Raw genomic sequence first — 15,742 nt, 5'->3', positions numbered from 1 at the left:
AGATGTGGCTGCTTGACCACAATCCAGAACTATGAGCCAAAAAATAAATCATTTCTGGGCCTGGGAATACAGATGAGTAATAGAGTGCTTACCCAGCCTGTAGAAGCCCAGGCTTCAATACTCAGCCCCCCAAACCAAGGCAAAATGAAAACTAAAACATCTCTAAACATTAAAAATATTTATAATTGAAAAATATCTGTTTGGCTTGGTAATGTTAGTGCTGTGGTTCCTAGGAAATAGTGAACCACAGGCAACTCTGTGAAACATCTGGTGTTGTGTTGTGTTCACATTGATGCACGGTAAAGCATGGAGAGCATCACATGATCTTGCAGATCACTGGAATCTCCAAGGACAGTTCAGGACAAGTATTCTGTGGTTTTCCTTTCTTCATGTTTTTTTTTCTAGGCTGACTCTGCACTTTAAGTCCCCAGATGGAGGCCCTAATTTTGAATTGTTGTCTATTAAAATATTCTTTTTAGCTTAATAAATCAATTGGAAATGCTAGATCATGCATATTAAAGACTTGAAGGAACTGTGTGAAATATGTGTGTGTGTGTTTTGATAATCATTTCATAGTCAGTCTAAATAAGTTGATATTAAGCAGGTTTTGTCTTCTATAAATTTGTGAGTTTGGTGAGGAAGAACAGGCCCTGAAGATAGACACCCATTGCCACATTCTTGATTTCTGCTTATCCTTCCAGCAGGCGATTCTAAAAAGGCCAACTTAAAGCTTTTGTCAAACTTTTATCTTCATATCAAGAGCACTTTCCAGAGAAAGAAGATCCAGGCTCTATCCCTTAGAGCCAGTGTGCATATAGTTAAAGACACGAGCCACATGCTTTTGTTCCTCACACAAGCACACACATGTTGGATCACTCAGTGCTAATGAAGCAAGAGGCAGACATTCTCCCTGACAGATACCCACAGAATGGCCTTGAGGGGGACATGTTTATGGTCAAATGGAAAAGTTTCTTTTCTTCTTTAAATGATTAGTTTTTCTGTTTTCCAATAATGACACCCCACCTTATAAAATAATTTAGCTAGATTGTTCTTTCTACTCTGTCTTGCTACTGTGTAAAAAGCTTCCTTATTCACCATGTAGCAAAGCATTCGGAGTAAATGTCTCAATTCTCATTATTCTGTTTTCTAACCATCATTATATCTTCACAAAGTCTGAGTCCTCCATCACTGGGGCTTCGCTTGAAAAATTCTGGTTATGAATTTAAAAATTAAGGAAATTATTTTTCATTAAAATGTCTGAGCCTCCATGTAACCCCCAGCCACTGGGGAGACTGAGGTGGGGTGAGTGTCGAGGACATGATAGACCTGGGCTACATCGTGAGTTCAAGGACAGCATGAAGAGTGACTGAGACCATGCCTTAAAATTTAAAAGTGACAGCATGGCGAGACTGCTCCAGTGTCGTGTAGCACCCACAAAGCTCTGGAGTCAACACTCGGGACCATAAAAGAGGGTGGAAACTTATGTAAAACTAGTTACTGTCTCCTTCACATCTACCCAGTAGATTATCTTGATTAACTTAACAGTTGTTAGGTCAATAAACAGTTAAGTTGAGGCTCTAACTTATATTTGCATTAAACATAGTATTTATAGAGAAAGATCTTAAAAATGAAAAAAATTAATTTATGTATAATAGAAAGCATGGCATAACATTTTAAAAAGCATGTCTTACCATGGAAACATGATTCTATAGAGACCTCAATTCTGAGACAATATTTATCTAAGAAAATAAACCACCATTTAGAAGAAACTATTCTCAAAATCATGACAGTGGACAAACTAATTTACTGACAGGGAGATAATGTCTGTGGGTAGTGTGATAAATAGATCTATAAACAGCAATTACAAACAAACAGAGTCCCATTGTCCCCTTCAGGAGCACTTTCTCTTAGGACTGTTTTCCATCTGTGTAAATTAATGTAATTTGGAGGAAGGCTACTGACCCAGCACTACTGTCTCTTATACACGTAAGTTTCAATAGCTTTAATATGCCTGGGCTAACCAAAATAGATGAGTATAATTAATTCAAAGGTCCCCTTTTATCCCTCCATAAAAATGAAAGAACATGACGTTCACATCCACTCTCACAGAAAAGAACATTTCACAGCCTCATTAGATTTCGCTAGAGCACAAAGTCTCTCATTTTGCAAATTCACGCTTAGCTTTACGCACCACTGTAGCATGGCAGTTAATGAGGTAGCAGGCTGGACATGTGCCACCCCTAACAACTGTGTGTATCTCCTTGTGAAGGACAGCCTTTCCTCATTGAGAGGTCAGTCTGTAGCAAATAGTATTAAGAAATTACCAATATGTTCAAATATTGTATTGTTTTTAGTTTCTTTCTGCATTGTCAACTTAGAATTAACAGGAAGCACACATAAATAATGGGGTATTTTTGTGAATACTAGACTTATTTAAACTGTTGTGTTTAACACTGGGTGACTTTAGGTTTATTTATCAGATCCTCCTAACAAAAAATAAGCAAAAGAATCATTGTCAGGATAATAATAGAAAAATAAGTGAAAATGACCACAGTACCTTTTTGCTTTTTATTGCTTTTGTACATGACATCTAAATGCTGTGTTGTATTGACAGATCTGGGAAACTTTAGTGGCCGGACAAGAAGTGCAGTCTCTGTGAGGGAAGGCCAGGGGGTTGTTCTGATGTGCTCCCCGCCGCCTCATTCTCCAGGTACAGTAGCACCCTTCTACGTTTTCCCTGCTCTCATGCACTGTTTGTTCACTCTGGGGTGTGACAGGGGGGCAGATGACATGTGTGTGGGTGTCATGAGATGTATCCACATGCGTGAGTAATTAGCGACCACACACCTTCCACAGCACTGAGTGAGAGGCTGCTCTCCTGTGGTTCAGCTGTTTTCTTCTCTTTCTGTCCTCTGTTGTCAACGTGCCTTTGCCGCCACTGGTGAGGACTATATGGTCCAGAGCAAGAGACATGGAACCTCACAAAACTGGTGGAAGTGTCGGATCTGAGTGACTGCAATGAGGCCCTTGTTTCAGAGTACAAGCTCCCTAGGCGACGGCTGATGCTGCTCCTGCTAAGTTTCAAACAGAGCTCTAGTCTCCTTATGTCTGTGCTAGCAATAGTCTTGCTTATCAAAGTCAGGCACAGAGGTAATCACCTCTTGGAGTTGTGGGAAACAGAACAGTAAAGGATGCTACAAATCATTGTATACCCCTTTGCCAACTTGCCGCTAATTCTATTCATTTTGTTCAAGTCTGGTGGCTGGAAATGTGTATCTCTTTGTGTCTCAGTATATCCTCTCTGGAAAACAATTTAAGAGAGTCTGACATCAATTAATGGGCAGCCAGATGGTGAATTCTCAAAGCCACTGTAAGGAGCCTGGCTTTGACTCTAAATAAGGCTGCATGTTAGCCTGCTTGAGCTGCCAGATCAAAATGCCACAGGCTGGATGCCTTCAACAACAGGGACCTCTTTACAGTTCTGGCTGGTAAAACCCTAATGCGAGGGTGGGCATGGCAGGGTTTGTTGAGGGCCCTATCTCTGATGTGTAGATGACTTCCTTGCTGTGTCCCTATGTGAGAGAACACTAGAAAGGACTGAGGGACAGAGAGTGGGTTTAAGCCATCATCTGGCTGCATAAGGTTTCTCCATCTTCTTCCTGACTTGACCAATGAGCCTCAAGTAACCAGGCACACTCCTGCCCTAGCTGTCCCCCAGGCCTGTCTCTGTCTCCTGCAGGCATACAGCCACATTCGTCCTTCACCTCCATGCCTTCTTAGCAAGCCTTTCCTAATCTGCAGTGTTTCCATTTTCACCCCTGCTTTGTTTTCTCCACAGTACCCACCATTTAACACACTGTATAAATGTATTTACTCTACAATGTCATTTTCCATTATCCTCCGTTATAATAGAAATCCCACCAAGACAGACATTTTATAGGCTTGGCTCCCTCTTGCACTCACATGCCAGAGATCGGCACAGAATTGGGGCTGAAAACATTAATAAGTGAATCTATGCACACATTCAGGAATGAAAGTCATACGTTAAAATTTATGGGCAGAAATGACTGTCAGGGACTTGGACCTAGAGCATAAGTAAGAATAGGGCAAGGAGGATGAGCTGTGTGTCAAGCAAGCCTTTCTGGTGGCCTCCCTTTTTGCTTTCCTTGTTTTGTAAATGAAGACAACTGAGAAGCAGAAAAATGAACTCAGATTTATAGCACTGGCATGAAAACCGTATTATAATATTTGATATTCTCACTAAAGCAGGGACTGAAACTTGAAATGTTAGAGGTCACTGTGGCTGAGAAATAAAAATTCTGTTCTAAGGCCATGCTCCTTCCACTAGACAGAGCACTTGGGAAATGTTTTGGGAAAGTGTACTCTAAATAATTGCTGTGGAGTCAGGTCAGGGGAAATGGCCCGGGCTGGGTCTCTGCACCACCATGCACAAGCTCTGACTTCATCAGCGGCCGTGGCTTTAAAGACTTGAAACTAAGAGCTGTGAAATCAGGAAATAACCATAACCTGATGTGAGATCGGCATCTCAAACCCAAATTCTGGTCTCATCCAAATGGTGATGCCGACACCCTGCTAGGTTTTTATTCAGGTTTGTTTCTCTTCTTTTCCTTCCTTGTTTCAAATCATATTTTTTCCTGTTTCACTTAGGAAGATTTTATTACGTGACATAAAGTATCAGAATTAAATCTGTAGTGATCTTTGTACCTCTCATAGGAAGCCGGCATTTCTTTCAAGCTATGACCCTCTCCATGCTCCAATTCATATCCCCAACATGTAGTGCAATGTACTTAGTAGGTGCTTCATTGAAAGCACAGGGAATTCCTGAGTAAACCCGCTGGCTCATCGGATTGAGTTTCAAAGCATTTAAACAGATATCAGCTCCCTGCTATTAGTTTATTGGAGCCCATATCCATGACAGACACTTGGGTCATTTCCTATCACATTCTAACACTGCTGTCTCAAAGTAGAGTGTTGACTTGATTTCCTGACAGCCGTAGGAAGTGAAGAAACAGATCAACCATCAGAGAGGATTCAATAGTCAGAAATACCTCAAAGGACTAAGTCTCATTCTCTCAAAAGCACATTTTTCTTTGGATCTCAATGAAAACTACGATGGACTCTTTTACTAAATTTTTCTTTTACTGTCCAAGAGATGATCATGAAAACATGTCTAGTAATATGTGAGGAAAACATCTTGTCTACATGCTCAACTGGTCACTCCTCTAGAAGGGAGCAGTTTTCTACCCAGATACTGTTAAACTAATTTTCCCAAACTGATTTTCATTTAACAAAACTAAACTTCTGTCTGTTCAAATATTTTGAAATTCAAAGTGGTATATATAGAGGAGGAAAATCTGTGTAAAAGCATAGAAAAAATCCTCTTAAATAGTACCTTTAAAATTAGTTATTAATTTTAATTAATTATTGTTTCTGGTTTGTAGAAACATTTTGTTCTATATCTCAGACTGAAACATGTGGGTATGTGTGGGATGTGTGTGTGTGTGGGGGGGAGTGGTGTGGTGTGTGTGTATACATGTGTGTGTACACCATTCCCCTGGCTAGCTTCAAGATGGCTATCCTTGAACTAACAGGATCATCCTGCTGAAGCTGTGGGAGAGCTAGGATTGGAGGTATTTGCCAGCACCTTTTCCCTGCTAAATAAAGCAGTGGTTACTATATCATCTCAAGTATATCGTGGCTTAATTATGTACAGAAATATTCAAAAGCTTACACTGAGACCTAAAATTTCCAGGAGAAAAAAACAAAAAACAAAAAACAAAAAACCGGGAAGCTGTAGAGGCTCGGGATGTGGCTCAGTTGGGGGAGGGCTTGCCAAACATCCATGGAGCTCATCCTTCTATCTCAATGCCAGGAACAAAAAGCTTAAGTCTACAATGAATATACATTTGAATATGCCACTCCACAGTACAGTGGTTACACTGTCCTCAGAAATGGCTGTGACATAGAAGTTGTCATCCTCATGGTACCAATAATGAGCCAAGCTTCAGAAACATTCCATGAAGTACTACAGTTCACTAATTTAAATATTAATATTTCATTTGTTGTTTGAGGATGTATGCAAAAAAATATTTATGCATATTTAATATTTTGAATACCTTATTTTATATTTATTTTTAATTTTAATATATGAATGCAATAGATTTAGATAAAGTGCACCCTTATCTCCTAGTCTCCCACTCCTCCCAGGTCCTCTACCACTTCCTGTCTCCTCCTCTTCCTACTCTCCCTCCTCCTCCTCTTCCTCTTCCTCCTCCTCTTCCTCTTCCTCCTCTTTTTACTGACTCTTATTTAGTGCTGCCCATGCCCACATCAGCGTGGGGCCACACAGCAGAGATTGGCCACACCTCTGTTGGCCACACCTCTGAAGAAAACTACATCGGTCTCCCTCAGCAGCCATCACCCACTGAAATCTCCACAGCTGCTTCAAATGTGTTTGCTCTTGACAATTTATGTGTTCATTCCTTAGCCAAAGTAATTTTGAAGATAAAAGAAAACCTAAGTCTCTGGCCAGTGTCTTTATTAGCCCAAATTGGCTAATGAAAAGGTTAGTTAAACTGTGAATGCAGTCAGTCTTAACTACAAGTAGGTACCCCAAGCCACCATATGATGGCCAAAACAGAGTTCTGGGGCATGGCTAGCACATAGACGACAAGGTAGCTGAGGGATTGAAATTCCTTAGACAGAACGCTTAGGGCTTAGGATGTGGTCAGCAGAAGCAGTAGGCTAAGTGAGTTTTTCTTTATTTTGTCAGCACTGTGGGGAGAAAATAATGTTGATTAGTGTGTTTTTAAGATACCAACTGGGTTCAGTAGCTGTTGAATGTAGGCAGAATTGAAAGATTTATGTGGCAGAGTGTAAGCACATTGCTAGTAGTATCTGAGATTACAGTTTTTCTTCACCTGATTATGAAATTAACTGTTCAGGTAGGGCAGCTCCACCAGCACTTTAGTGACTATTTTATGTTTATCAAACCTGCTCAGTGTAGGAGCTCCAAAAGTTTGTGCACCTCTGCATGACCAGAACACAGCGGCTCTGCAGCACAAAAGGTGAGGAGGATGTGAAGACTGTACAGGCCCAGCCAGTGCTTAGCATCTTTGCAGAGACAGCTACCTCCTTCTGGGCAAAAAATAAAAAGAGTGTTAACATTGCAAATCTCAGTCCAGAAGGTTAGATGTTAAATAGGAGCCAGGCTGCAGTGTGTAAATCCCCTTACAGGGGGAGAGAGAAAGAGAGAGAGAGAGAGAGACAGAGAGAGACAGAGAGAGACAGAGAGAGACAGAGAGAGACAGAGAGAGAACAGGGAGGGGGAGAGAACAGACAAATCAAGACACTTGCTTTGAAGCTATTTTCCTTATTTTAGCTAGCAACCCTAGGTGACTATCATCCCATTGTGATTCTCACCCCATGATCATGAGAAGTTCTCTAAAACTAAATTTCAGGTGAAGTAAATCTCCAGTTCTTGATATCTTTGACTCCCCCTCCACAAGTTAAACCTAGAGCCAGCTCTGAAATAAGCCCTCCACCAAAAATCTACTCCATCCATCAGCCAGTCCCTCTCTCCATTAACCAGTCCTCCCTCCATCAACCAGTCCTCCCTCCATCAACCAGTCCTCCCTCCATCAACCAGTCCTCCCTCTATCAGACAGTCCCTCCATCCATCAGCTAGTCCTCCCTCCATCAGCCAGTCCTCCACCCGTCATCCAGTCCTCCCTCCATCAATCAGTCCTCCCTCTATCAGACAGTCCCTCCATCCATCAGCCAGTCCTCCCTCCATCAGCCAGTCCCTCTCTCCATAAACCAGTCCTCCCTCCATCAGCCAGTCCTCCATCCACCAGCCAGTCCTCCCTCCATCAGCCAGTCCTCCATCCACCAGCCAGTCCTCCCTCCATCAGCCAGTCCCTCCCTCCATCAGCCAGTCCCTCTCTCCATCAACCAGTCCTCCCTCCATCAACCAGTCCCTCTCTCCATCAACCAGTCCTCCCTCCATCAGCCAGTCCCTCTCTCCATCAACCAGTCCTCCCTCCATCAGCCAGTCCTCCTTCCATCAGCCAGTCCCTCTCTCCATCAGCCAGTCCTCCCTCCATCAGCCAGTCCTCCCTCCATCAGCCAGTCCTCCCTCCATCAATCAGTCCTCCCTCCATCAGTCAGTCCTCCCTCCACCAAGCAGATCTTCCTGGGGCTGAGATTCCTCTTTTATGAAATGTTGAAGTGACTCTATGAGAGCCTTTAGCTCTTGTGTTAGAGCTATAGTGCTTAAGCTTAACCTTTACAGTTAAAGAAGAAAACAACAGAGTTTGTTTTCTTTAGATTCAGAGTATTTTGTCCTTCACTCAGTCTAGAAGCTAGATTCATGAGGTGAGCAGCCCAGTGTACTAGTGAGCAAACCCATAGAATTTCGGAGACAGCTGTGCAGACAGACAGGCCACTGCACAGCCTCTGCCTGTGCAAGGCTACTCTGCACCCTCACGGTGCACCTGGATGAGTAGGCTTCCAGCCAGGGATTTGCATCCTGGCTTTGACACTCATTACGGGCTTTATTTGCTAAATTAGCCCTATCATACCTGTAAAGGGAATAATAAAAGCTACCTCGTGGATGGTAGTATTAAGAGGCAGTTTATGTAAGGCAATTAGCCCAGTGCTTAGAGAGAAGTAAGCATTAAATTCAATTTTGTCTTGAAGATCCATCTTCCAGAATCCTCTTTAAAAGGTAAATGCTTCGGAGAAAGGTGATACTTTAAACCATTATCCGCTGACATTAATTACTAGTTGACATTAAGTTGACAGTAAGGCAACAGGAAGGTGAACAAAATTTGGAACTATGAGTATGAACCTTAGAGATGAGGAAGAACTATGGACAGAGAAAAGGGACCCTAACAGGCAGAGAGAGGGCATCTTGGTTTTTAGGAGACCTCTGTATCACAGGCTAATTAGAAACCCAAAATTGTCCCCTCAAATAAAGTAATGTATATAGTACAGAAGCAAAACTCTGCAGCCATCAAAGTAAACGTTTGGTTGATGTTTTACATTCATAATACAATGTCACCTTACAAAATCACTGACTCCCAAATCAAAGCGATGTCATAGCTAGGACTATAACATAAAACAAATTCGGGACGTGTTTTTAATATGTTTTACTCTACAAAACAATAATGTAGTATGTCATGTCAAGTTGCATATTTAACATTTTTATCAAGATTGTAAAAGACTGATTTTAGCAAAAACATTTCAGTAGCTCTGAAATTCCCACATCCATCCCGTAATTATATTGTTTCCAATCACTCCACGTAGGAGCCATGCCAGGCCTTCATCCTGACAGAGCTTCTTGCCAGTTGGCCAGATTTTTGTTTGTTAGTAACCATTCTCTAGTGGTTGAAGCTATTTTAGAAATCTGCCTTTTTTAACTCTATTAAATGCACAGTTTTTGCAAAGTTACAAAAGCCACAGTGCAATATATGACTGTTGTATCTCATGGTATAAGCAGTGAAATATGAAGACACTGATAAGATGCAAAAATATTCTTAAAACTATATTTCAGGCAGAACTAATTTTTAAAGTGGTCAATTAAGTTATACTTATGGTGGCATAATAATTACAATTCTTTTTTCTTTAAAAATTCTTGTCATAAAGAGGACATGAGTTGTGTGATTTGGCTTCAAAAAGTTCTTTTAAGTCCCACTTATAATCAGCCATGTCCCGGGATGAGGGAAAGGAATTCAGTATTTTATATGTTCCCTAATATTTGACTTCATTTTTATCCCTGTTTTATACTTTTGTTGTCAATAACTTTGTGCTATCAGTGGGGATATTGGTGTTCACAGATCCGCGCCCTCAGTCCCACAGTTGATGAGCAGAGAGATTCATACACATGTGACTCCTAACACTGTGACCTAACTGTATCATATGTTTTGCTACAGAGTCCAGTGGTATTTTATATAAAGTCCATTTATAAAGCAAACATATTTTTTAAATAACTCAGATAAAAAGATGTTTCATCATTTAATTTGATTGACTTATCTAAATATTCACTTCTACAAACATTACTTACTTACTGACTGACTTACTATTTTGTTGTTAATATTTCCCCACATAAGATAATACAAGTTCTTAGTTCTGCATTTTCCCAGAAGAAGATTGCTTCAATCCAAGCCATGATATCCATTTAAGCGTTTATTCCAAGAGTGTTGCAGGATTGCTTGTCCCAGCTTCGTAGCCATCAATAGATACATTTGACATACTTAAAAAAACCATAATACTTTATTGATTTTTGGAATTCTATATCATGCACCCCAATCCCACTCACCTGCTAATCCCATCTGCCCCTCACCACTGCAGCATGCCCCCCCAAAGAGCCCCCAGAAAATTAGTTAAAAACAAAAGAAACAACAACAAAAATACCATACTCCTCTGTTTTACCAACACCTCTTCATTCATCCCAGAGGCATTGGGATCCACTGTGTGTCACACAGTATACTCTTTGTCTAATCAGCCCCAACCACAAAATGTTCATTACAGTCAGTCACTGGTCTGATTCCAGGCCTCTGTCACACCATCACCACTGGCCCTCAATGAAGCTCCTCTAGGATGTCCTCTGTTTCTTTGGTGTAGTGGTTAGCACACTTACCTCACATTTGCCATATTTTTCAAGTCTTAAATCAGTTTTAAAATCTGCCCATATTCTTGTCATATCCCTTTTGCTGTGGGACATGTATTGTTGATGTTGGTGGAGAGGAAAACTCAGATCATCTGCACTCCTTGGCATTTTGACAAAGTTTGTACATAGAATACTAAATGCCAGCAATCAAACACACCAGGAATTTCTTGAAGACCATTCAGGCACAATGGGAAGGATGACTTAGAAGAATGAATCCCCTTCTGATTTACTTCATTGGTGTAACGTTTTTACACTAATTATTTTGATTGTTTAATTGGATTTGACAATGTATTCATAACCACTTGACATGTTTTCTTGTGCCCACTCTTTAGGAATGCTGTATACAATTGTGTAGAGATTAGAGAGTTAGATAACCTAGAAACTCTGTTAACTACTGCCTTATACTTGCTGAAGTGTTTTCACTTTAGTATAGCCGTGGTAGTTAGCCAACCAATCAAATTAGAATGAAACCAAGTTAGGTTGAAATAATGAGCTTTTAAATTCACAATTCTATGCTTTCTTTAAATGTTAATGTTCCTGTATTCTAATAGGAGTGAGGTATATTCTTACCTATTCCTCTAAAGAGAAATATAGCCTAAAGAAAAATAAAACACAACAGCAGGAAGCCAAATCTGAACTGCACTATTTGCTAGAACTCTGTTTAGAGGGAAAGACTTAAATCTTTGTCTCGGGGGCTAATGAGATAGCTCAGTGGGTGAAGGTGTGCACCACTAAGTTTGGGGACCTGAGTTTCATCCCCGAACCCACATGGGTGGAAAGAAGGACAGACTCATGCACATTGTCCATAGTGCATGTACATGTAACCACACACACACACACACACACACACACACACACACACACATAAAATAACTAAAAAAATAATTTTTAAAAACTTGGATCAGCAGAGAGAATATCCAAATTAAGAAAATCAGAAATGAAGCGGGGTGGGGGGTGGGGGGGTGGGGGTGGGATAGAAACAGACACTGAGGAAATCCAGAGAATCATCAGGTCACACTTCAAAACCTGTACTCCACAAAATTGGAAAATCTAGGAGAAATGGACAAATTTCTTGATAGGTACTACATACCAAAATTAAATCAAGACCAGATAAACAATTTAGATAGACTTATAAACCCTAATGATATAGAAGTAGTCATTAAAAGTCTCACCCTCCCCCCCAAAAAAAAAGCCAGGACCTGATGGTTTCAGCCCAGAATTCTACCAGGCTTTTAAAGAAGAACTAATGCCAATACTACTCAAATTATTCCACAAAATTGAAACAGAAAGAACATTGCCAAATTCTTTTTATAAGTCTTAAGAGGCTACAGTCACCCTGATACCCAAAGCACACAAATACCCAACAAAGAAAGAGAATTACAGACCAATTTCCCTCATGAACATTGATGCAAAAATACTCAATAAAACACTCACAAACTGAATCCAAGAACACTTCAAAAAGATCATTCACCATCATCAAGTAGGCTTCATCTCAGAGATGCAGAGATGGTTCAACAGATAAAAATCTGTCAATGTGATCCACCATATAAACAAACTGAAAGAAAAAAGAAAACCACATGATCATCTCATTAGATGTTGTAAAAAACCTTTGGCAAAATCCAACATCCTTTTGTGATAAAGATCTTAGAGAGATAGGGGATACAAGGAACATACTTAAATATAATAAAAGCAATATACAGCAAACCTATAGCCAACATCAAATTAAATGAGAGAAACTCAAATCAGCTCTACTAAAATCAGGAACAAGTCAAGGCTGTCCACTCTCCCCATATTCATTCAATATAGTACTCAAAGTTCTAGCTAGAGTGATAAGACAACAAAAGGAGATCAAGGGGATATAAAATGGAAAGGAAGAAGTCAAAATACCACTATTTGCAGATGACATAATAGTATATATAAACAAACTCAAAAATTCCACCAGGGACCTCCTACAGCTGATAAACACCTTCAGCTGATGTGGCAGGATGCAAGATTAACTCAAAAGAATTAGTACCCCTCCTGTATATAAATGATAAATGGGCTGAGAAAGAAATCAAGGAAATAACACCCTTCATAATAGCCACAAATAATATAAAATATTTTTAGGTAACTCTAACCAAGCAAGTGAAAGACCTGAATGACAAGAACTTCAAGTCTTTTGGAGAAGCTATCAGAAGATGGAAAGATATCAGATGCTTATGGATCACGTAGGATTAACATAGTAAAAATAGCCATCTTACCAAAAGCAATCTACAGATGCAATGCAATTCACATCAAAATAATGACAAGATTCTTTTACAGACTTTGAAAGAACAAGACTCAACTTCATACAGAAAAACAAGAAACCCAGGATAGTTAAAATAATCCTATACAATAAAGTAACTTCTGGAGATTCACCATCCCTGATTTTAAACTCTACTACAGAGCTTTAGTAATAAAAAACAGCATGGTACTGGCATAAAAACAGACACGTGGGTCAATGGAATAGAATCAAAGACACTGACATAAATCCATACACCCATGAACAGCTAATTTTTGACAAAGAAGCCAAAATGTTACAATGAGAAAAAAAGAATATGTTCAACAAATGGTGCTAGCATAATGGATGTCAGCATGTAGAAGAATGCAAATAGATCCCTATCTATAAGCCTAAACAAAACTCATGTCCAAGTGGATCAAAGACCTCAACATAAATCCAGATACACTGAACCTTATAGAAGAGAAAATGGGGAGTAGCCTTGAACACATTGGCACAGGAGACTACTTCTTGAATATAACACCAGTAGCACAGATGCTGAGATCGACAATTAATAAATGGGACCTCAGCCGGGCGGCGGTGGCGCAGGCCTTTAATCCCAGCACTCGGGAGGCAGAGGCGGGAGGATCTCTGTGAGTTCGAGGCCAGCCTGGGCTACAGAGTGAGTTCCAGGAAAGGTGCAAAGCTACACAGAGAAACCTTGTCTTGAAAAACCAAAAATAAATAAATAAATAAATAAATAAATAAATAAATAAATGGGACCTCATGAAACTGAAAAACTTCAGTAAGGCAAAGAACACTGTCAATAAGACAAAATGGCAGTCTACAGAATGGGAAAAAATCTTCACCAACCCCAAATCTGACAGAGGGCTGATCGCCAGAATATATAAAAACTCAAGAAACTAGACATGAAAAAAACCAAATAATCCAGTTAAAAAAGTGGGGTTCAGATCTAAACAGAGAATTCATAACAGAAGATTCTCAAATGGCAGAGATACACTTAAAGAATTGTTCAACATCCTTAACCATCAAGGAAATGCAAATCAAAACAACTCTGAGATACCATCTTACCTTGTCAGAATGACTAAGATCAAAACACTAATGACAACTTATGCTGAAGAGGATGTGAAGTAAGGACAACACTCCTCTACTGCTGGTGGGAGTGCAAACTTGTACAGCCACATTGGAAGTCTGTGTGGTGGTTTCTCAGAAAATTGGGAATCAATCTACCTCAAGACCCAGCTATACCATTCTTAGGCATATACCCAAAGGATGCTCAATAATACCACGAGGACATTTACTCAACTATGTTCATTATAATAGCCAAAACCTGGAAACAACCTAGATGCCCCTCAACCAAAGAATGGATAAAAAAAAAAAAAAGTGGTACATTTTACAATGGAGTATTACTCAGCTATTAAAAACAATAACATCAGAAAATTTGAAGGCAAATGGATGGAACTATAAGAAATCACCCTCTCAGCTGGGTGGTAGTGGTGCACGCCTTTTTAATCCCAGCACTCGGTAGGCAGAGGCAGGCGGATCTTTGAGTTCAAGGCCAGCCTAGTCTACAGAGCGAGATCCAGGAAAGGCACAAAGCTACACAGAGAAACTTTGTCTCGAAAAACCAAAAAAGAAAGAAAAAAAGAAAAGAAAAGAAAAGAAAAGAAAAGAAAAGAAAAGAAAAGAAAAGAAATCATCCTGAGTGAGGTAACCCAGACCCAGGAAGACAAAAGTGGTATGTACTCACTCATAAAGTAGATATTGGCTATAAAGTAAAGGAAAACCATGCTACAATCCACTGTCCCCAAGAGTCTAGGTAACAAGAAGAGCTCAAAGAGGGATGCATGGATTTCCCTGGAAAGGGGAAATAGAAGAGATTTCCTGGGTAAAATGGAGGCAGGTGGGGATAGAAATATGGGGGATCAGGTTGTGGGTGGGATAGAGGAGGAGAGTCTTTAAGGGGCAGGGGGCATTTTGGGGTCAGGTAGAAACCTGGTGAAAAGGAAAGTCCAGTGAATCTACAAGGATGACCCCAGCTAAGTCTCCTAGCAATAGTGGAGAGGGTATCTGAACTGGCCTTCTGTAATCAGAGTGGTGACTATCCTACTTGTCATCAGAGAGCCTTTATCCAGCAACTGATGGAAGCAGAGACAGAGATCCACAGCCAAGCACTGGGCCAAGCTCAGGGAGTCTTGTTGAAGAGATGGGGGAAGGATTATATGAGCCAGGGGGGTCAAGATCATCACAAGGGATCCCACAGAGACAACTAACCTGTGCTCATAGGAGCTCACAGAGTCTGGACTGACAGCCAGGGAGCCTGCATGGGACCAACCTAGGCCCTCTACATATGTGTAACAGTTGTATAGCGTGGTCTTCTTGTGGGACTCTTAGCAGTGCAAGTGGGGCCTGTCGTTGGCACTTTGGGAGGCTTTTGGGAACCTATTCCTCATATTGGGTTGCCCTACCAAGCCTTAATAGGAGGGGAGGAGCTTAGTCCTACTGCAACTTGATTTGCCATGCTGTGTTGACAACCATGGGAGGCCTGCCCCTTTCTGAGCAGAAACAGAGCAGTGGATTCCAGGGGCGTGGAGCAAAGGGGAAATGGTAGGAGGGAATGGGAGGGGGAGGGAATGAGAGGAGGGGGAAACTGCTGTTGCGATGTAAAGCAAATGAATAGATATAATAAAAAATACAGAATATAAAAAATTGCCTGAGTTTCTGCTCTTAAAAAATATAACTACTAACCCTGCATTTATGCCATACTTTAAATAGAGTATTGTTGGGGATGA

At 40.5% G+C, this 15,742-nt stretch overlaps 1 protein-coding gene across 1 annotated transcript in view; it reads left to right on the top strand.

The window, feature by feature from the left end:
• The window catches only part of Cntn5 (contactin 5), a 476,649-nt gene that overhangs the window by 96,955 nt on the left and 363,952 nt on the right, over window positions 1–15,742 (top strand). The window contains exon 6 of the mRNA XM_059267217.1: window positions 2,615–2,710. Within this exon, the coding sequence (XP_059123200.1) occupies window positions 2,615–2,710 (96 nt within the window). The remainder of the gene's footprint in view (window positions 1–2,614; window positions 2,711–15,742) is intronic.

The sequence above is a fragment of the Peromyscus eremicus genome, chromosome 7 (assembly GCF_949786415.1).
Source record: "Peromyscus eremicus chromosome 7, PerEre_H2_v1, whole genome shotgun sequence".
Taxonomy (NCBI): domain Eukaryota; kingdom Metazoa; phylum Chordata; class Mammalia; order Rodentia; family Cricetidae; genus Peromyscus; species Peromyscus eremicus.
This window is presented reverse-complemented; position numbering and strand designations above follow the sequence as displayed.